This window comes from Miscanthus floridulus, unplaced genomic scaffold, assembly GCF_019320115.1.
Source record: "Miscanthus floridulus cultivar M001 unplaced genomic scaffold, ASM1932011v1 os_1486_1_2, whole genome shotgun sequence".
NCBI lineage: Eukaryota > Viridiplantae > Streptophyta > Magnoliopsida > Poales > Poaceae > Miscanthus > Miscanthus floridulus.
Genome location: NW_027097747.1, coordinates 30904 through 52704, shown reverse-complemented (window position 1 = coordinate 52704; position 21801 = coordinate 30904). Strand labels below are relative to the sequence as shown.

The 21801-nt window shown below is 45.5% G+C and overlaps 2 protein-coding genes and 1 long non-coding RNA gene across 4 annotated transcripts; 2 read left to right on the top strand and 1 right to left on the bottom strand.

Annotated features, from left to right (window-relative positions):
• Positions 1-2233: 2233 nt before the first annotated feature.
• LOC136534092 (peroxidase 1-like) lies at positions 2234-4560 on the top strand. Its single transcript, XM_066526568.1, has 3 exons — positions 2234-2692; positions 2804-2972; positions 4017-4560. Exons 1-3 carry the CDS (start codon positions 2237-2239, stop codon positions 4556-4558), a joined length of 1167 nt encoding a protein of 388 aa, XP_066382665.1. The 5' UTR covers positions 2234-2236; the 3' UTR covers positions 4559-4560.
• Positions 4561-14601: 10041 nt separating this feature from the next.
• Positions 14602-20150, top strand: LOC136534095 (peroxidase 1-like). Its single transcript, XM_066526572.1, has 5 exons — positions 14602-14693; positions 14772-15201; positions 15306-15474; positions 15917-16104; positions 19818-20150. Exons 1-5 carry the CDS (start codon positions 14602-14604, stop codon positions 20148-20150), a joined length of 1212 nt encoding a protein of 403 aa, XP_066382669.1.
• LOC136534102 (uncharacterized) lies at positions 16674-19636 on the bottom strand. 2 transcript variants are annotated; one of them, XR_010778656.1, is made up of 3 exons: positions 19582-19636; positions 18800-19063; positions 16674-17508 (listed from the first exon to the last, which is right to left on the bottom strand). It is a non-coding gene; the product is annotated as an uncharacterized lncRNA (long non-coding RNA). The 2 variants fall into 2 exon arrangements; XR_010778657.1 differs by having other exon boundaries at positions 18800-19133; positions 19582-19611.
• Positions 20151-21801: the final 1651 nt, after the last annotated feature.

Below are 21801 nucleotides of genomic sequence, written 5' to 3'. Positions count from 1 at the left end.
ACAATTAGCTGCTGCTAATCCCGACAACCAATCCGGGATATAGTCGAGCCAGAAAAACGAGCGCTCGGTGGCCAACACCATACATGCACAGCAATGGGCCACCGAGTTGGCTTTCCTACGCACCCACACAACACGAAAGTCGACAAAACTCCTGCCTAGCTCTGTAATATCGAGACAAAGGCCCCCGATAGCCAATCTCGTACCATCATCACCATCTAGCAGCATCTTGAGGCCACTGCAATCAACCTCAAGGATAACTTTGTCATAGCCATTTTCCGCTGCGAGCACAAGCGGCAGCCATAGCCTCTGCCGTCAGTGCATCCGGCACATCATCAAGCCATCTTGCCGCTTTGTGAAATGATGAAACAAACAGTTCAGTTGTTGAGCTGACTTTTGAAAAGCTAAAAAACTGGCTCACGAAGAAATAAACTAAAAACTAAAAAAATGTTGAGAACAACTTTTCTCTTTCTTGGTATGCTGAGAAGCTATAATAAACTAATAAAAAGTAAAAAACATGATGAAAACAGCTTTTCTGGTTTTGATGTGCTAAGGGCACCACTAACGGAGGCCGCACATGCTGTTGGCCTTGGCTAAAATGACTAGTACACGTACCTCTGGCTAACACACTCCTATCGGAGACAGCTTTGCTTTTTTTACTGCACCATCACATCATGTCCCTTTCCAATCTCTCATATTCTTTTTCACTTCTCTACTTTTTTCTGGACCACACTCCCTACACATCTTCCATATATAGTAGCTTCATCTTTTGGTCTAACAAGATCGCTACTTCTTCTGCAGGCCACTCTGCGCACTGCAAGGCTACAAGTCTTTTTGACGTGGATGTTTGGCATCAACGTGGCGTCTAGGGCAGTATGCCACGTACTTGCGCCGGGGAAGCCCTAAGAAGCTATAAATTTATTACAAAAGCCTTCGGCAAAATTACAAGAGCTTGAAGCTAAAAGTCAGAAATGCCACTTTTGAGTTAAAAGCTCAAAAACTGTAGCTCAAACAAACAAACCCAAAAGCTAAATGGAACAATGTGCAGTGCATATTTTCTCAAATGTTTTAAATAATCAATAAAGTATACTGTTAGTTTTCCACTTTATATTTGATTTTATCATATTCAACAATTTGAGATGACAAAGTAATAAAACAATCAAAGTAAAAACATTTTGTTCATACCCATATGCATGCTCCGACGAATCGGAAAACATCTTCCACTATAATAAAAACACCTTCACGTGGAAGCCATATGACATGTCCGGGTGTCCCAAGAACAGTCGCTGAGCATTACCTAAATGTAAAACCTAGCTCTAAACCAGCCAAGCAATGCCTACGTCAACCGACGACAATAAGCAACCTCGCCATATCCATTAACGAAGGCAACCTTGCCATCTTCGTAGGAAGTTGGGAATTTGAGCCTCATATGGAAATGTAGGGGGGGTGAAAAAAATACCCTGCCGCCGTTCATTGCCCCGTCACTAGTTGGTTTCTTCTTCGACTGCAGGCAACCTCTTTGCCCATCATATATCCCCACCCCACTCATCCTTCTCCCCTCTAGTGAGCTTCTAACCATGTCCACATCTGTTTCATATTCTCAATGAAAATTGACGCAAAAAATCCGTGCAATCGCCAAACATAAAGGTCCTAATGCTAACAAAAAAATCTTTATCAACATCTTAATTTGGTGGTTCTATGAAAAAATGACTCCAGAAACCAGAATATCAAATCATTATAATATCTTTTCAGTTTTTATTTTATTTGAAATTTAAATGACTTTGCTGTGTAAAACTATCATCGGGAAATTAAGGAGTCAAAATAATGTGAAAAAAAGTTCACTCAAGTTTATAAAAAACGATTAAGTTAATCAAAATCATTATTATATCATTTGTTTTTTGTCATCTAATATAAATAAAATATTATATAAAGCTATATATTTTGTAAAATCTATCTCCATTCTAGTCAGGCAGTAAAGTTCCTGCCTAGGATCCCCATATAACTAGTACTATCTTGCTTGCAGTGCAAAGCCAGTTGGCACTGCTATAAATACACATAGCTGTGCCCAAATATGATCAGCCAATTCAATCTTGGCTGCTGCCCAGCTCAGTCATTCCAGATATATAGGAGTATACTCCTAAGCCAGTCATACACAACAATTAATACTGTAGCTAGGAACAAACAAGGTCCGTCGAGTATCCCCAATTGCAATTCCCCACCAGTCAAGAACTCAAGATCGATGGCCGCCGCAAGAGCAAGAGCAAGAGCAATGGCAGCAGCAGCATTACTGGGTCCTGCGGTGGCGGCGGCCGTACCCCTTCTCCTGATCGGTTGTGCGATAGCGATGCCTGCGGCGGAGGCTCAGGTGGTGGTGATGGGCGCGTACAACGAGACGTGCCCGCAGGCGGAGGACGTGGTGTTCAAGGAGATGACGGCCATCGTGGCCGAGAAGCCCCACCTCGCGGGCGCCGTGCTCCGCCTCTTCTCCCTCGACTGCTTCGTGGACGGCTGCGAGGGCTCCATCCTGCTCGACTCCACCGCCGGCAACACCGCCGAGAAGGACGCGCCGCTGAACCGGGGCGTCCGCGGGTACGAGGTGGTGGACGCCATCAAGGCCAAGCTCGACGCCGCCTGCCCCGGCGTCGTCTCCTGCGCCGACGCGCTCGCCCTCGCCGCGCGTGACTCCATCAGGCTGGTGCGTGCATCAGTAATTCAGTACAAGAGCATTTATTTAGATGAAAAAATAATATCATAGTGATGAGTTTGATGTTGATGAAATATGTACATGATGCATTGGCATGGGCAGACGAAAGGGCCATTCATCCCGCTCCCAACCGGGCGGAGGGACGGCTACAGGTCGGTGGCCGACGACGTGGCCTTGTTCTCGCCGGCCCCAGACGCCACCATCACTGACATCATCAACCTGTTTGCTATTAGGTTCAACCTCACTGCCAAGGACGTTGCCGTCCTCTCCGGTATGCTCCTTGTTTCGTATATATCCACACTTTAGTTTTCCATTTCTCCTATATTTTAGTTTTTTTTTTATGAAACTCCTATATTTCAGTTGCTTGATCTTTGTTGTTGTACCGTTTAGGAAATCTGTAATTTTATCATTGTTTGAGTATGGAGAAAAAAATTGAATTGTCTCTTATGGGTTATCATTTTAATTGTAATACTTATTGGTTGTCTAAAATTGTTACATGAAAATTCTGGCATCTGAAATATAGCGACTCCTTTATTTTTTTCGTAAAGTTCTTGTTTTTTAGGGGAATATATAATTGTTCCGTGCATGCAAGCAACTATGTTGTCTAGCGTCGAGGAGAAGATTTTCTTGTGAGTTGTTTTTAAGAAAAATCACAACTCTCCCATGCATTGGGTGATTATGTATGAAGACGTGGTACAAATTTACGGTGGGTGCCGTGTCTGGTGGAGATAGTCCTCGCCCATTTTTTTCTGAGAAAGAAGGGTGATTTGGGAGAGCAAAAATGATAACAGTGAATTTGAAAGTGGAGTATATTGGAGCCTGATTTTTTGGTTTGAGATGCTCTTAGAGGGGTAATAGTACTACCATAAAAGAGGAGTCTTTTGTGGTAGCCTGAGGTGACCCACCTTTTTAAAATGTTTGTACAACGTCCATCGGAGCATTCTCTGTAACTAATACAACATAGGCCCGCTCTCCTGTCAACTGCAATTTTCTCTCAAATCAAGTGTTAACTTTGGAAACAAACCATTTTAGGTTATTCACAAATTGTTCGATTACTTTTTGCAAATTACCACTTGCCTTAAGAAACCACGTTGAGTGCATAGACGCTCCATTCTAAAATATATAAGATGTTTCAATTTTGTCCCAAGTCTTTTTTTTTCAGAAATCTTTTTGACTAAGTTAATAAAAAAATCATATCCACAATTTCAAATTAATTTTCTATTATATCTTGAGAGCTCCATAGGCTCGACATTAGGCCCACTAGTATCTCTATTTGCATGTGAATGTGATGGATGATTCGCTTCACTTTTTTCAGGCGCGCACACGATCGGGCAGGCGCGGTGCTCCACGGTGTCGCCGCGGCTGTACGACTTCGCCGGCCACAAGGGCGCGTCCGACCCGGCGCTGGACGGCAACTACACGGCGACCCTGCGCGGGCAGTGCAAGCCCGGGGACAACGCCACGCTCGTCGACCTCGACCTCGACCCGACCACCCCGGCCATCTTCGACGCCGACTACTACGCCCTCGTCGCCGGCAAGAGGGGGCTCCTCTCCACCGACGCCGCGCTGCTCCAGTACCCTGCCACCCGCGACTACGTCGAGCGCCAGGCCAGCGCCGCCTCGCCGGACGAGTTCTTCGCCGACTTCGCCGAGTCCTTCGTCGCCATGAGCAGGCTCGACGTGCTCACGCACCACAAGGGCGAAATTAGGAAGGTCTGCTCCAAGGTCAACCCGCCGTCGGACAGCCCGCCGGTGGTGGTGCCGTCCCCGTCGTCCAGCGCCGATGCCAGGAGCTACCAGCTGGCCGCCGCCACCGGCGGGTTGGCCCTCGCTCTGGCTGTGGCTCTCGTGCTCTGACTCTGATAGACTAGTCCAGCAAGCATGCTAGCATAGTGGTGCATTGGTCATTGTTGTTTATTAATTTGTGATTTGCTTCGATTTGGTTCTGATTTGTGCTTGCCACACTTGGTTCGTGGGCTTCCATGATTTTGATTTTGCTTTTGCTTTTGCTTTTGCTTTGCAAGTAGATTTCTCTCGACGTGCATTTGGGCAAAATTGTGCTCGCATAGCATAGAGGGGCAGAGGCCTACTACAGTGGGCGGCTGGCCAATCTAGACATCCAGTCCAATAGGATGGGGGTGGATGGCAATGGAAACAACACACACACCCCAACCTGGCGTGCCAACTATCGATAGAATATCATTAGCAGTCCTCTGAGGGGTATCCCACAAAGGTAGATTGATCGGTAGAGATACATGTAATCAAGAACAAGATGGCAACAGAGAAACACGAGTTAGATAGGTTTGGGCTGTCAGCATGATGTAATACCCTACTCTTATGTTCTGTTGGATTGTATTGGCTATCGTATGATATTGCATGTGTTTGGAGGGGGTCTCTGCCCACCTTATATAGTCTAGGGGTAGAGTTACAAGTCAGTTAGATCTAGGAGTTAACTAGAAAGTAATAACAAATTACAAGAATCATGGGATCGTACGTATCCTTACAGATCTCGTAGTATCTTGTGAAACATGCCAAGCAGCATCGTGCCCCACAAGGCTTCGTCTTGTGGGCTGGGCCACCCCTGGGGGTGCAGCCCATGTAGTCTACCATGGGCATTCGAGGTCATACCCCCCACATGAGTAGTTCATGGTCAGAGTTGTTGCTGAAATGACTTCTTCATTCAACGAATCCCTTTGATGTCTGTAGAATACCATAAAAAACCAAGGCGTGGTTTGACGTGCTGGAGCTAGATGCAAAAGTTGAGAGGGGAAAATTTGACGCCATGGTAGCCGGTGCTCGACTATATTGATATGGAGGTAGCTCGTCAGCCTGACGATAGGCTGCCCTGTCCAGACGCCATCATTGATAGGTGCAAGGCGACATGGGAACACTTCAAAGGCTTCAACCGAGATGTCGCTGTCTTCATCGTGATGCATGCCCTAGTGGTGGTCTGGTCTCACTACCCCAACACCTGCAATAGTAGATCCGACCACACCAACACCTACAACAGCAGATTCAATCCTAGAACTGCCTCTGAGGTCGTCTTCACCAACAACTCACCGTCTGCTATCCCGCTACTCGAGGAAGCAGGTCGGCAATGATGATCTAATCACATCCATCGATCAAGTCGGCCAAAAGCTCACCGACTGCCTCTCCCTCATGGAATTGGCTCTAACCACTCCGGTTCAGCGCCGACCACCTTCCAGTTTTGATCTATCGAAAGCCGATCGAGAAACTCTAGGGGATACAACCACCATCCATCAGGATGTCCTAAGGGACAAATTCGCTGACCAGATTGGAGACATCTATCCTCTCATCGACCCGATTGCTGACCAGCTCTCACCCACTATCAATATGCTGCAAATCGGCCAACATCCCAAAGAATCCCTCCATACCATCCTAGAGGAAAATATAGACTCTGAGTCCTAGGGTTCTACAGAGATTGTCGTCAAAACCGCTGCCGTCCAACATCCTTTTCCACCCTTCCGTGCAGGCGAGATTTTTAATGTCAGCATTGATAGCCCTCCATGGGATGGAGAAACCAATGAGGACCGTGCAGCTCGCATCAATAGAAACACCAACCATGCACAGCGTCGAGCTAATGAGGCCACCATTGTGTTAGCCGAGGCTGATCGCAATGGAGAACAACTCGACTCGCAAGGGAGGCCACGCCCACTTTGCCACAACCTCGACGATGAATTTGTCCTGGCCCAAGCGCCAACCTGGCCATGGCCGCTAACGAGCTTGCTCAGCTCGAACAAATGCCAGAGGTCACCAAGGTCACCACAATGCTTAAAGATACATACTACTAGGTCAACGAGATCCACCAAGATCAGGGATCTAACTACTCGACAAGCTCGAATCACCGATCTGTGGCACCAAGATCCAATCGCCGCCTTAGTAGAAGCCATTTCACCAACCAACATCATGATGATAGACAACCCCTCTAGGGGGAGCTAGGGGGAACCATATCAACAACCCTTGCCAACATGACCAAGAAATCGATCAAGATGTTTGAGAACACATCAACAACCTCTAGGATGCACTATGTCACATCGATGGGCACTGTTTCTCTCAGCATGAGGAGGAAGTACGTCAGCGTCAAGAATACAAGCAAGAATTCGGTAGTCCGGATGTAGCCCGCTAGCCACTTAACATCGGCAATGCTCCTGATCCCAACGGTGACGATCCCGAAGGGCCCCGAGCATTCACGAGAGCACTCCAAACACTCCAGTGGCCCTGTGGTTTCAAAATCACTGGGGTCGAGCCCTATGAGGGGTGGATGAATCCCATACAGTGGCTATAAGCTTATGCCACCGCTGTACGTGCTGCCAGGGGAGATACCAGTGTCATGGCGAACTATCTTCCTGTCATGCTCACACCGATCGCAATGAACTGGCTCACGAGCCTCGCCCCAAATTCCATCAAGTCTTTGGAACAGTTAAAGAAGGTATTTGGAAAAGTATAGGAACAGCACTAGGACTAAGGCTTTCATGTACATACCCGTGGTCCAAAAGGTCTTGGACTTGCTGCTGAATTTCCTTAGTCTCCTCGGGATGGGTTCGATAGGCAGCACGGTTGGGCAAGGTTGCTCCCGGAATCAAATCAATTTGATGCTCTATTCCTCTCATAGGTGGCAGCCCCGGGGGTATCTCAGCTGGAAAAATGTCCTCATACTCCCGCAAAAGGTTAGTGACAGCAGGAGGCACCGAGCTAACAATATCATCAAGCGAAAACATAGCTCGTTTGCATACCAAAGCATAGCAAATATCATCATCAGAAATTTCAGCAAAGTCACATTTTGTTGCAAGCATAACACCACCCTTCAATTTAATTTCCTCAGCCTTGGAAATAGATGTAGACTTATCCTTTTTAGGTGAGAAAATAGAATTAGCAACTTGCTGATTTTTAGATTAGACATCATTCAAACTAGCAGCGCGTTCTCTATCAGCTTGTACAATTTGAGCATAGGTCAAAGGTACCAAAGTAATTTTCCTTCCTTTATGCACAAAAGTGTATTTATTACTTCTACCTTGGTGTGTAGCATCATTATCATGTTCCCAAGGAGGACCCAATAAAAGTGAACAAGCTTGCATAGGTACCACATCACAATCAACAAAATCAGCATAAGAACCAATGGAAAATGAAACTCTGTAAGTTTGGGTTACCTTTGCTTTACCAGAATCATTTAGCCACTGAATATGATATGGACATGGGTGTGGGCGTGTGGTCAAGCCAAGCTTCTTGACCAAATCAGAACTCACCAAATTGTTGCAGCTACCTCCATCAATAATGACACATGCTCGACGGTTGCTGATGACGAAGAAAATCTAGAACAAGTTATGGCGTTGTAGCTTCTTAGGTTGCTGGACTTGTGAGCTGAGCACCCGCTGTACAATGATGCTCCTATAGGCCATCATGGCCTCATCACCAAGGACTTCGCCGTCCTCCTCATCTGCATCTTGGTCTTCTTCATCCTCAATGCCAGAGGTGCTGATGTAACCATCTTCTGTAGCAATATATGCCCGCTAACTTGGGCAGTCCATCTGCACATGGCCAATGCCATGGCAGCGGTGGCACTAAATGCCCGAAGTGTGTCCCGTCGATGCAACGGATGAGGAACTCTTGGTAGGCACCTGCAAAGAATTTTTACCTGAATCTAAAGGTCGTGTTGGAGGTGCCTTAGGTGTAGTGGAAACTCCAGAGGCTGTTGGTCGCTTGCTCGCTGGTGGAGGTGCCCAAAAAGTGGTTGGCTCGGTCAGCCCCGAAGATGGTGCTGAGCATGGCGTGTATGTGGTGGTGCGGACCTTGCTCTTGCTCTGCTGTTCATGCCCCTGCAATTCCTTTTCTGTAAGCATAACAAACTGAAACAACTGGTTGACAGTGTTAAATTCTTTATAATCAACAATGTCCTAAATCTCATGCCTCAAACCTGAATAAAAACGACAAATGGCATCTTCGTTTCCTTCCACAACACTACAACGCATCAATCCCTTTTGGAGCTCACCATAGTAATCCTGTATATATTTATCTCCTTGTTCTAAACGCATCAATTTCTTACGTAAGTCTCTATGATAAGAAGGAGGAATAAAGCGATCATGCATAGCTACCTTAAGTTCTTCCCACGTACCAGGTAAAGCATCCTGTGCAGCTAGCCCATTCCACAAAATAATGGCAAAATCCTTAAACTCACTAGTAGCTTGTCGAACTCTATGATGCTTAGGCACAAGGCGGGCACTAAACTTTTGTTCTACCATCATCTCCCAATCAAGATATCCCTCAGCATCATAATGACTCGAAAAAGATGGTATTGTGAACTTAATCTTAGCATAAGGATCATCAGGTACACGGTGATTATTACCTTGATGGTGGTGGACACCACCCATACCTGTCGTGTTGTGGCGAAGACGTCGTCGTAATCTTGCTTGTCAGAAGGCTGCTCAATCTATGTTCCCAATGGCATCATGCACCATGTCTTCTGGCAAGAGACCATCGGTGTTGCTATTGGAAACGTTATTGTTGTTGACCGCCACCAAGGTTTCCAACTCAATAACCTTGTCGGTTAGTGTGAAAATTCGTTTGTCCAATCTCTCCATGCTATTGCCAATGTTGAGTTCAATGAGCGCGTCAGTGACGGCCTTCCTGACGGCCTCATTCATCCTTTTTTGAGCATCCTCTACAATAGCTTGTAGTTGCTCTTGGCTGACACACTCGCTGAAACCCTTAGGATTGTTATCTCCAGTCTGATCACCTCTTGCCATTGTAAACATAAAAATAGGAACAAACGGTGAAAGTTATCCCTACCAAATGACTACGTGGTTGCAGTGGTGTCACTTTTCATAGCAAGTGGAAGCGTCTTACCAAGCTCTTATAAAGTTCTTACCAACGCAAGTAGTGGGCGGTACAACCGACGGCTGGTTTGTGATACCTGTGAGGCAGTGGTACCGAGATTGCAAGGCCCTTTTTCTGTACTGATGTGAAGAGTTTGTGGAGCTTGGAAGGCACAAAAAGAGTAATATGTATATCTGGCACACAAGTCGGTAACAGAAAGTAATGCTGAATTATAGTCCAAAGTACTTGTTCTCGTTGCTGGTCTAAAATGCTCCAAGTACCAAGTGTGTAACAAACAAGCAAGTATGGTGGATAGCAAGGTGACAGGTGTATGAAAAACAAGTATGGTGGATGGAAATAGCAACACAAACAAGGAACCAGACAACACACGCAAATACAGCTCACTTTGGTCTTCTCTATGTGCTCCTCTAGATATTGTTCATCTTTTGCCCCTCTCTTTTTTTCTATTTTTTGGGTTGTCGTTGTTTTTTTTGGGAAATTTTGACTTTTTATTTTATTTTTTTTTATATTTTTTCTTTACTTAGGAGCACAAAAGAAGTAACTACAGAAAATATGAGCTCAAACAAGTGTAAGACGTGGCCTGTGGAATTTTCAGAAAACTTGTTCAAAATCGACAAAAACCTTATGACCATGAAAAGAGAATCTTGTGATCACTTTTTGACCAATTTAAAATTTTTGAACCCCAGTAAAGTAGGGGATGGATGGATCTGAAATTTTTTTCTGATCGATTTTGATATATGGAACATCAAAATCAGAGTTCGTATGCGAAAACTAGACCAGTTTTAAGAATTGGCTCCGAATTAGAGAACAAAACGGGAACAATGTGCGCAAAACTGGTCACAACAGCAAAGATTTGATGGAAACGATGGGGAAAAACACACGAACTGGACTCTAACACGACCTAACCAGCAACAAGACCTCGACCAGGACACAAACTCAACACGACGGACTCCGAAACCGAAATATGCAAAGGCTATGGCGCGGAAGGTTCTAGGACAGGAAATAAAAGTATGGCACTGGACTATGGGATGAAAGCGAAACACTCAAAACTAGGGGATAAATGTGAACCTGACGATATACCTTTGCTCTGATACCACTTAATGGGAACGGGGATCCTGATCTTCCGTCAGGTGGTGATAACTATCATTGTGGTGGAGAATAACACACCGATCCGGCTTCAGATTGAAAGATCGAACCCTACAATCTTAGCACCACAGCTCCTCTGGTTATCAACCGAGTCTCAGACCAAGTTGACCTCACCAAGAAGGCTAATCTCTGCCTACGCAACGAAGAACACAAGCAAGAACAAGAAAGAACACAACCAAATTGCAGATGAATGATTAATCTCTCAAAGTTGGAGTCTCACAAACCGATGAACGGCGAAACTGTTCTTGACAGAATAATCTAAGCAAAACCTAAAACCTAATAATGGTGGTGGCGTATGATTATAAAGGTCTTAGGGTCATCGCCTATCCTGGACACGCCCCCTCATGGGCCCAAACACGATACACGGTCCAACGGACCAAAAGACGGTGTCATAGCACCCTGGCAGATTCTGGACGCTAACTTGTTTCAACGATTCCTGTTGATTCTGAAGAGCTTTTGACATGAGACCACTTGGATTGGCTTCCTTATCAAATTAGCTTTCCATCCATATGTGGATCATCATAAACGAAGTCTGGATGCGTCCTGGGTGACCAGTTTAAGGCAGACTGGTCCTAGAGGCCGAGGCAGACTCGAAATCATGTTGGATCGGGCCTTCGGTTCCTGTTGGACATCCTTGCTGGTCATCTTCGCCTTCACTACATCCTCTAAATACTTCATGACCCTCTCCAATGTTTCTAAGCAAAATAACATCATTAGGTAGTAGTATATTCTCAAAAGTATAAAAAGGATCCCTTAAGAACGAGCTCACCTCTAAATTGAGTTGACGCATTCAAGCCCGGGTCATTGGACCTTGCATGACGGTTGGAGGATCAGCGGGTACATCTGAAGGAGTGATGTCCTCATCAGAAGGTCCCTAATCCTGGCAGATCTCGTTGACCTGGCAGTGTGTAGCTTTAAGCATTGTGGCGACCTTGGCGACCTCTGGCGTTTGTTCGAGCCGAGCAAGCTCGTTAGCGGCCATGGCCAGGTTGGCACTTGGGGTCTTGTAGACATCGTGGCCGTCGACATGGACGAATTCATCATCGAGGTTGCGGTAAAGTGGGTATGGCCTCCCTTGCAAGTTGAGTTGTTCTTCGTTGCGAACAGCCTCGGCTAACACAATGGCAGCCTCATTCGCTCGGCGCTGCGCACGGTTGGTGTTTTTGTTGACGCGAGCTGCACGGTCCTCATTGGTTTCTCCATCCCATGGAGGGCTATCGATGCTGACATTAAAAATCCTGCCTCCATGGAAAGGTGGAAAAGGAGGTTGGACGGCAGCGGTTTCAGCGACAATCTCCGTAGAGCCCTAGGACTCAGAGTCTAGATTCTCCTCTAGGATGGTATGGAGGGATTCTTTGGGATGTTGGCCGATTTGCAGCATATTGATAGTCGGCAAGAGCTGGTCGGTGATTGGGTCGGCGAGAGGATAGATGTCTCCAATCTGGTCGGTGAATTTGTCCCTTAGGGCATCCTGATGGATGGTGGCCATATCCCTTAGAGTTTCCCGATCGACTTCTGATAGATCAGAACCGGAAGGTGGTCAGCGCTGAACCAGAGTGGTCAGAGCCGATTCCATGAGGGAGAGGCAGTCGACGAGCTTCTGGCCGACCTAATCGATGGATGCGATCATATCATCGTTACCGACCTGCTTCTTCGAGTAGCGGGGCAGCAAGCGGCGAGTTATTGGTGAAGACTACCTCTGAGGTAGTTCAGGGATCGGATCTGCTATTGCAGGTGTTCATGTGGTTGGCATAGAATTGATTTGCACCGGCTTGAAGATCTCTCCATCTCCGTCAGCATTGATGACCCAAGAGATCGATCCGACCGTAAAGACTTGATCGGGCCTTGGAGAGGACGAAGAGCTTGAAAAACGTACCATCTTGTTCGTCATGGAAACATCACGTGCACGCCTACCTGGCACGCCAACTGTCGATAGAATATTATCGCCAGTCCTCTGAGGGGTATCCCACGAAGGTAGATTGATCGGTAGAGGCACGTGTAATCAAGAATAAGAAGGCAACAGAGACACAAAAGTTAGACAGGTTTGGGCCATCAGCATGACGTAATACCCTACTCCTGTGGCCTGTTGGTTTGTATTGGCTATCGTATGATATTGCGTGTGTTTTGAGGGGGTCCCCTACCCACCTTATATAGCTAGGGGTAGGGTTACAAGTCGATTAGATCTAGGAGATAACCGGTAAGTAATAGTAGATTACAGGAATTACGAGATCGAGCATATCCTAACAGATCTCATAGCATCTTTAGGATATCGCCCTTGCTGTCTTGCGGTACACGCCGAGCAATACCGTGCATCGTAAGTCTTCATCTTGTGGGCTGGACCACCCCCGGTGGCACAGCCCATGCAGTCTACCGTGGGTATCCGAGGTCGTACCCCCACAAGTTTTTAGCGAGGCGCACGTACATGTTGCGAAGGGTGATCCTCGCAACCAAGGTTTGAGTTTAATTGCACCTCTTCTTGTATATGAACATCTACTAGGTCATGTGGTACCGGCCATAACCTAGTAGCTGAGGGGCTACTGTTGGGGGGGCCCATGTGGAATATGGGCTAACTTTCCCTTGAAGAGGCCTAATAGAATTTAGGGTAGTGGCTTGAAGATCAGTCGAAGGCCGTGATAAAAAGTCAGAGGTCGTGATGAAAAAGTTGGAGGTCGGAGCGATTTGTAGAAAAGTTAGAGGTCATGATGAAAAGATCAGAGGTCACGATGAAAAAGTCGGAGGCCGAGATGCCCTGAAGATAGGTCAGAGGCCACGATGAAAAGGTCAAAGGTCGAGGCACTACGAAGATTAGTCAGAGGCTGTAGTGAAAAGTAGGAGGTCCAGGCACTATGAAGAACAGTCGAAGGTTGTGGTGCGACGAATAATGGGCTGAAAGCCCACGCTCGATAGCGGCCCATCAACAAAGGCGGTAGCAACACAAAAAGACTCTAATGTCCTGGAGGCATGAGCACAGTGTACAAGAATATACCAGAATATGCCTTAGTTGCCCTTGGGGCATTTTTATACTCGACAAATGATGTAACCGTACCCTATAAAAGGGGGAAGTGAGTCATCCCATAGGGGAGGATGGCGTGCAATTCAAAACCCTAACTATTGCCTCAGTCATTGTTTGAACTTCATTTTTATATTCGTGCCTCCGCTAGTCAAAGGCCTCCGCCCCAGAGCGGAGCATTCGACCCCTAGTGTCAAGCTGCAACAAGCTGGCCCCTCTATCACACTTTCACTTAGAAAACCCTAATGAGTTTCCTCCTCGGGCCTTTCCCCTGGAACCTTCACCCCGGACCTTCGTTCGGGGACCTTCTACCCAGAACCTCCGTCTTGGTACCTCGTCAACCTATGTCTTGGGATCACCGCATGAGACCTCACACCGTCACTCTCTCTATTGGGACCCCTATTTCCCAACAGCAATATATATATTTTTTTCTTATTTTGGCGGCGGATTAAGATGGCCGCGACTCGGATTACTGCAGTCTGCAGCAGGGATATATGCATGATTCAGAATGGACAGCCATATCCATATATATGGAACTGAAATGTATATATATAATGGCCGAAGTTGACATGTCTCACTCTCACCCACCCTCCTAATATAATACTGCATATGCCATGTGTACCGTTAATAACAGCAGGGCATATGCACTACTCTTGAATTTTAAACATCGGCAAATGGTCACTGATATCCATTATTAGTACAATATTATGTTCTTGTTGGCGCTAGCTAGCCAATATACAACCTTATCTCCAGACAAATTTTCTATGAATTTGTAGCAGTTGACATTCTCCGGCCCCTTCATTCACACATCGTATCGTGTAGTACAAACGCAGCAGCAGCGCAAGTGCGTACTGTATGTATGCGTGATCTTTTTGTACTTGTTCGTTGCGAGATGTGTGTTTTCGTCAACGACTCATCTCTGTTCGATTTCGATGACATGCATGATGTACTTGCAGTACGTATATATGTAGTATATGTACTCAGGTACAACAGGCTAGCAGCTATATATATACCTGTAAATCTGTAGTGTATACTACTACTACTAGCCAGAGGTAGCTAAAGCCAACAACTCGGCGTCGCCGCAGCAAGAGCAGCGGCAGCAGCGATGGCAGCGGTGGTGCTGCTCCTGGTTGTGTCGGCGCCGCCGTCGGCGGACGCCCACGTCGTAGTGATCGGCGCGTACAACACGACGTGCCCGCAGGCGGAGGACGTGGTGCTTACGGAGATGACGGCCATCGTGGCCAAGTCGCCGGACCTCGCGGCCGCCGTGCTCCGCCTCTTCTCCGTCCACTGCTTCGTGGGCGGCTGCGAGGGCTCCATCCTGCTCGACTCCACCGCCGGCAACACCGCCGAGAAGGACGCGCCGCTGAACCAGGGCGTCCGCGGGTACGAGGTGGTGGACGCCATCAAGGCCAAGCTCGACGCCGCCTGCCCCGGCGTCGTCTCCTGTGCCGACACGCTCGCGCTCGCCGCGCGAGACTTCGTCAGGCTGGTACGCAAACGTTCCTAGTAACTGAAGCATGCATGAATGCATCACTAAGAAAGAATTAATACTGAGTTTAATTTGATGGGCAATGGCCACATATGTATGCGCAGACGAAAGGCCCGTTCATCCTGCTCCCGACTGGTCGAAGGGACGGCAACAGGTCCGTGGCCGCCGACGTCGCCCTCAACTCGCCGCCGCCGGGCGCCAACATCACCGACATCATCGCCCCGTTTGCTAAAAAGTTCAACCTCACCGCCAAGGACGTCGCTGTCCTCTCCGGTATAATCCTATATTATTATTATATCCGATCTCCCCTGCCCCTTGCCCAAACTCAAATATTTGTCTTTTAATTTGCTCACGAAATTCATAAGAATTGTCTTGGGAATGCAATTCATTATTACGCTGTAGTGTAGATTTTGTTCCATCACATATATGTAATTACCTCTCAAAGTTGTTTATTTAGGTTTTAAAAATTTTTGCACGAACCCAACCTTCTTCTTGGATCAGGTATGAGGAGGGGAAAATGAAATTTTGAAACACTGCAAACCCACAAAAGAAATAGTGAAAGAAAGGAAGGCTTATTGGGCCGCCTTCACGGGTCGGGCCATTGGAGAACTCAATGGAGGATTGAATATTAGGCCCACTGGTATTTCAGTTCGCATGTGACTAGTCCATCAACCATTTTTTCTGCGTGGGCTGAAAATCCTCGACGTTTTTTCAGGCGCACACACGATCGGGAAGGCGCGGTGCTCGACGGTGTCCCCGCGGCTGTACAGCTTGGGCGGGCAGAACGGCGCGTCGGACCCCACTCTGGACGCCAACTACACGGTCACTCTCCGCGGGCAGTGCAAGCCTGGCGACAACGCCACCCTCGTCTACCTCGACCCTCCCACGCAGACCACCTTCGACGCACTACGCCAAATATGATTTTCAGAGGCGGCTAATGAGTATTTGTAGGGACGATTTGGCTAGCCGCTCCTATCATACCGTCTATACAAATCATGCATTTGTAGAAACGGTTCCCAGACCGTCCCTACAAATTTGTAGGGACGGCTGAGCCGCCCCTAAAAATTCGATTTGTAGGGGCGGTGCATTTTTTCACAAAAAAAATTAAATTACCAACACGTGCTCCCCTAAATCATCATGTGCGTTGCAACGGAAGAAAAATAAATCAATTTAGCTGAGAAATAAGGTGATGAGGACCATCAATTGTAGTAGTCTTCAACCGGAATGCCAAACACAATTGATAAGGGGCTAAGTGCAACTCCATGTCTCCATCAACCTTAATCAAAGTTCAAATGATACAACTGCCAATGTTCCAATTAAGGAAACAACTGAGGATCTAATAACCACCATCAAACTTCGATGATACAAGCTAATAATTGGAATCCCCAGACTTCTTACGCTACTCAATTCATCATTCTAGGGAAACATCAGTGCCTTCTCCTGGGTGAGTTTCTTGAACAGTGATAGAAACACAAAAGTACCAAATAAAATCAATAATATTTCATTTAGTTAGTGGCTGAGCAACAAGCCGAGCATCATCAACAAAGAAGTGAGAGAGGAAAGACTAACAGTAGACCCCTTGTATCTTATAATCAAAAGGAACATGGGGCATCTATAAAGAGATTGTATTGATAAAGCCAAATAATCAGCCTAATCTGATGATCTTTCTGTTGTCGCTGCAAAGCTCAAGCTAACCAGGAAGTAGCAGTTCCAATCAGGACCAATACTCTACCTTAGAACCATAAGAGAACAGACCTGGAAGTAGCCGTTCTGATCCAGACTAATATTACTCTACCTTAGAACCATAAGAAAACAGACGGAGCTAACATGGCTCTTCTGGAAATGCTAGGCATTGGTAAGGGAACACATGAAGAGAAAAAAATATCTTAGGAAAGCATACTCAAAAGAATCTACTCACCAATGACCACATGAACTGAGATTGACCTGAGATTTTAACTGTGGTCTCACCATTCGAGATTATTTGATAACTGAAATCTAAACTTAAATCTACAGTAGCAGTTGTTTTTGGAATTGCAAGTGTATATCTAAATTTGTTTTTAGAATTTTACATTTCTGGTGTCATGTCATTTTACACTTGTTACCTAGATAAATAGAAACAACAATATAGTTCGACATGTTACAAAACCATAGAAGGTGTTCTCATAACACATCAAGATCTACACAGGAAACATGCATTTACCTCTTCATCACAGGTTGATCAGGATGGAGCCCAATTGCATCAAGAGTCCTTTCATCCATGACAAGTTCAAATCTTCTATCCAACTTCGACTCTAGTACATCATCAACCTGAAAATGGACCGTTCGTATAAGCTGAAATAGTTCTTTTCTGCTCTTACAATATTACTAGATAAACTTGAGTTGAAAATCAGTAAAGTTGAGTTAAAAAAATCAGTAAGCACACATCTCAAACTCCCAATATCATTATTGCCCATTTCAGACTTTCCATAAATACTTGTGGGCATCCATTGAACATGGTTGCAATTTTGTAAGAATATTCCAGATTTAGTAAGATAGCACATTATTGCCTATTTTAAGTGAACATCTCGGCAATTTAGCAAATTAGTAAGATAGCAATTAGTTGAAATATTTTTACTAATCTGTAATCACTCATTAAATGTGTAGTTGCACTTATGTAATAACAACAGAAAATGGTGAGTGTAGTTCTCAAACCAGAAATAGGAAATGATGTGTTATGTACCGTTGCTATGTTTTGTTTCACTAGCTGGTCCTCTGGTTTTCCACTGAATCACTGGTATAGTGGTGTTAGTCTGAATCAAGCGGTAGGCTGAAGAGTATGCAGAACAAGTAATGCAATGGCATTCGAGATATGGTTGTGTCCAACAAAATCATATAAACAAATCCTCACTAAAGATAACTGGCTATCAGCAACTTCTAAAAATGTCAGAGTACTAATAACAGAAAATTTACAGTGGTAGTGGTGTTCTGGAATGAGCAGTTCACTGAGCAGCAAGCCGAGGAGAGTAAATGTATAAACTGTTTGACTGAAATGACCAGTTCATTGGAAATGGGTTTAATCTGAATTTTCAGAAGAAGCACACTAATTCTTACAACAGATTTTACTACCTAAATATAATGTGCACAGTCCTATTAATCATTTCTAGATTCAATGCAGTTCAGAAGTTAAGATAATGCTTGTTTCAGTTAGGAACAAGAACAACTTAGCCAAAAGATAATTTAGCCAACAATCATTTATAGTTTCAGTTAGACTGTTGTGGGTTGATCACTTTTCAGGTAACATTTCTGTGATACATACCATAAAATCACAAAATCATGTATAGTTTAATTCCACTTAACAAAACTCTGATTAGTGGGATGAACAATAATGTAACTAAATTTTCCAGAGACAGCATCTAATGATCTAAAAACAACACCTTGGTAACTCAAGCTCTTGTACATAGCCACTCAGACATGTCAGTCTCGTGCTGATGAAATTTCAAAGGACATAAAGCTCCACTAAGCTATGGCAAGCATGATAGGAAAATAAAAAATCAGAAATAAGCATTCCACTAAAATAACAACTTGCTACTGAAGGGATATGAGTTCAGGGAACATTCACCTCTGGTCCCTTCTGTCATGATCTCCATCCTTGCTTCTTTACTTTATGATCCTCAGATAAACATGCATCAAACAAAGGACCAGGTCTGAGCACATCACATCAGCTAGTCTAGCAAAAGCAAAAATGGGGGAAGCCCACCGGTCAGACAGTCACACAAAGAAGTGGAGCTGTAGGAGAGGAGCCGTGTTCTTGATTGCTGTGGTGGAAGGAGCCGTCGTCCCAGAATCCGATGGCCGGAGGGGGTTGCTCAGACAGCTGCCAGATCTGCCCAATATGCCACCATAGATGCAACCATAAAAGCCAATTTCCTATAAAAATCTGAAGGGTTGTCCATCTATGGGAACATGAAAAGTCAGCTCTTATTTAGTTGGTCTTATGTGTGGAATAAAAAAGCATGAATAACATCAATCCATCTTAAAATTAATATTCTCAGATGAGGATATATATCTGCAGTCCTAGTTCATGGATTAAAAACTACAGGATATCAGCGGTCCATCTTATTTCATAAAAATTTATTTCTCTACTACAGACTAAATATCTTGTGCATATTTCGTCTAGCACAGACTTTCTAATTGGGTTGTGCCTGGTGGTACGTGAAGGCTTAACCATTGAAAGAACCATTCTCCACCCCAACCTGTACTACGATACCCTTCTTTTAGTTTGCAAAAATGAATCCGTGAACCAAATGAAAAAAAACGAAGGAAAATGAAACTGGAAGTATGGGGAACGAATCTGTGGCTCAAATCGCATAAATATTAGAGGGGAAATACACTGGAAAGTACCTGTTACGAAGTGCAGCAACGACTGACAGTCGTCAAAGATTCTAGGTGCAGGATGACCCCCCCTATAAACAGTAATAGCGAGGGCGGCTGATGAGTGAGCCGCCCCTACAAAACTGATCTATTTGTAGGGGTGGCTCGTATTACCAGCCGTCCCTGTTATTCTAGGCTTCCAAACACGCCACTGTAGGGTGGCTCTATCACCAGCCGCTCATAAAAAAAAATTGTCCCGTTGCTAGAAACCATTTCACCTAGTGACGCCCACTGCTACGCCCTCGATCGTCGCCGGCAACAAGGGCCTCCTCTCCACCGACGCCGCACTCCTTCTCGATGCCACCACCAGCGCCTACGTCGCGCGGCAGGCTAACGCCACCGCGCCGCCGGGCGAGTTCTTCGCCGACTTTGCCACGTCCTTCGTCGCCATGAGCAAGCTCGGCGTGCTCACGCACCACAATGGCGAGATCAGGCAGGTCTTCTCTAAGGTCAACCCGCCGTCGCCGTCCAGCAGTACCAACGCCGCCGCTGCCAAGCTGACCGCCACCGGTGGGTTGGCAGTGGCTCTCGTGCTCTAACTACTGACACAGACTCTGCAATCTGCATGCCATGCATATACGACAGCCAGCGCATGGTGGTTGCTAGCTGCCTGTTTATTATGATTTGTTTCAATTTGGCGATTTAATTTCCTCTGATTTGTGTTTGCGTGACTTGATGTGTTGGTTTCCATGATTTCGCATGGAATTTGCTTTGCATGGTTTTTCGTTGTCAATTACATTGGGCAAGTCCAGTTTGTATTGAGACCTCAAATAAAATGAACACGCACCGCATGCTGTCCCCCTAAAAAGGATGCGTTTGTTTCATCTTTTTGCTGGTTTTTTTTAGCATTATAGAGCTTCCATTAATCAATAACGGGAGTACAATTAGCTGCTGCTAATCCCGACAACCAATCCGGGATATAGTCGAGCCAGAAAAACGAGCGCTCGGTGGCCAACACCATACATGCACAGCAATGGGCCACCGAGTTGGCTTTCCTACGCACCCACACAACACGAAAGTCGACAAAACTCCTGCCTAGCTCTGTAATATCGAGACAAAGGCCCCCGATAGCCAATCTCGTACCATCATCACCATCTAGCAGCATCTTGAGGCCACTGCAATCAACCTCAAGGATAACTTTGTCATAGCCATTTTCCGCTGCGAGCACAAGCGGCAGCCATAGCCTCTGCCGTCAGTGCATCCGGCACATCATCAAGCCATCTTGCCGCTTTGTGAAATGATGAAACAAACAGTTCAGTTGTTGAGCTGACTTTTGAAAAGCTAAAAAACTGGCTCACGAAGAAATAAACTAAAAACTAAAAAAATGTTGAGAACAACTTTTCTCTTTCTTGGTATGCTGAGAAGCTATAATAAACTAATAAAAAGTAAAAAACATGATGAAAACAGCTTTTCTGGTTTTGATGTGCTAAGGGCACCACTAACGGAGGCCGCACATGCTGTTGGCCTTGGCTAAAATGACTAGTACACGTACCTCTGGCTAACACACTCCTATCGGAGACAGCTTTGCTTTTTTTACTGCACCATCACATCATGTCCCTTTCCAATCTCTCATATTCTTTTTCACTTCTCTACTTTTTTCTGGACCACACTCCCTACACATCTTCCATATATAGTAGCTTCATCTTTTGGTCTAACAAGATCGCTACTTCTTCTGCAGGCCACTCTGCGCACTGCAAGGCTACAAGTCTTTTTGACGTGGATGTTTGGCATCAACGTGGCGTCTAGGGCAGTATGCCACGTACTTGCGCCGGGGAAGCCCTAAGAAGCTATAAATTTATTACAAAAGCCTTCGGCAAAATTACAAGAGCTTGAAGCTAAAAGTCAGAAATGCCACTTTTGAGTTAAAAGCTCAAAAACTGTAGCTCAAACAAACAAACCCAAAAGCTAAATGGAACAATGTGCAGTGCATATTTTCTCAAATGTTTTAAATAATCAATAAAGTATACTGTTAGTTTTCCACTTTATATTTGATTTTATCATATTCAACAATTTGAGATGACAAAGTAATAAAACAATCAAAGTAAAAACATTTTGTTCATACCCATATGCATGCTCCGACGAATCGGAAAACATCTTCCACTATAATAAAAACACCTTCACGTGGAAGCCATATGACATGTCCGGGTGTCCCAAGAACAGTCGCTGAGCATTACCTAAATGTAAAACCTA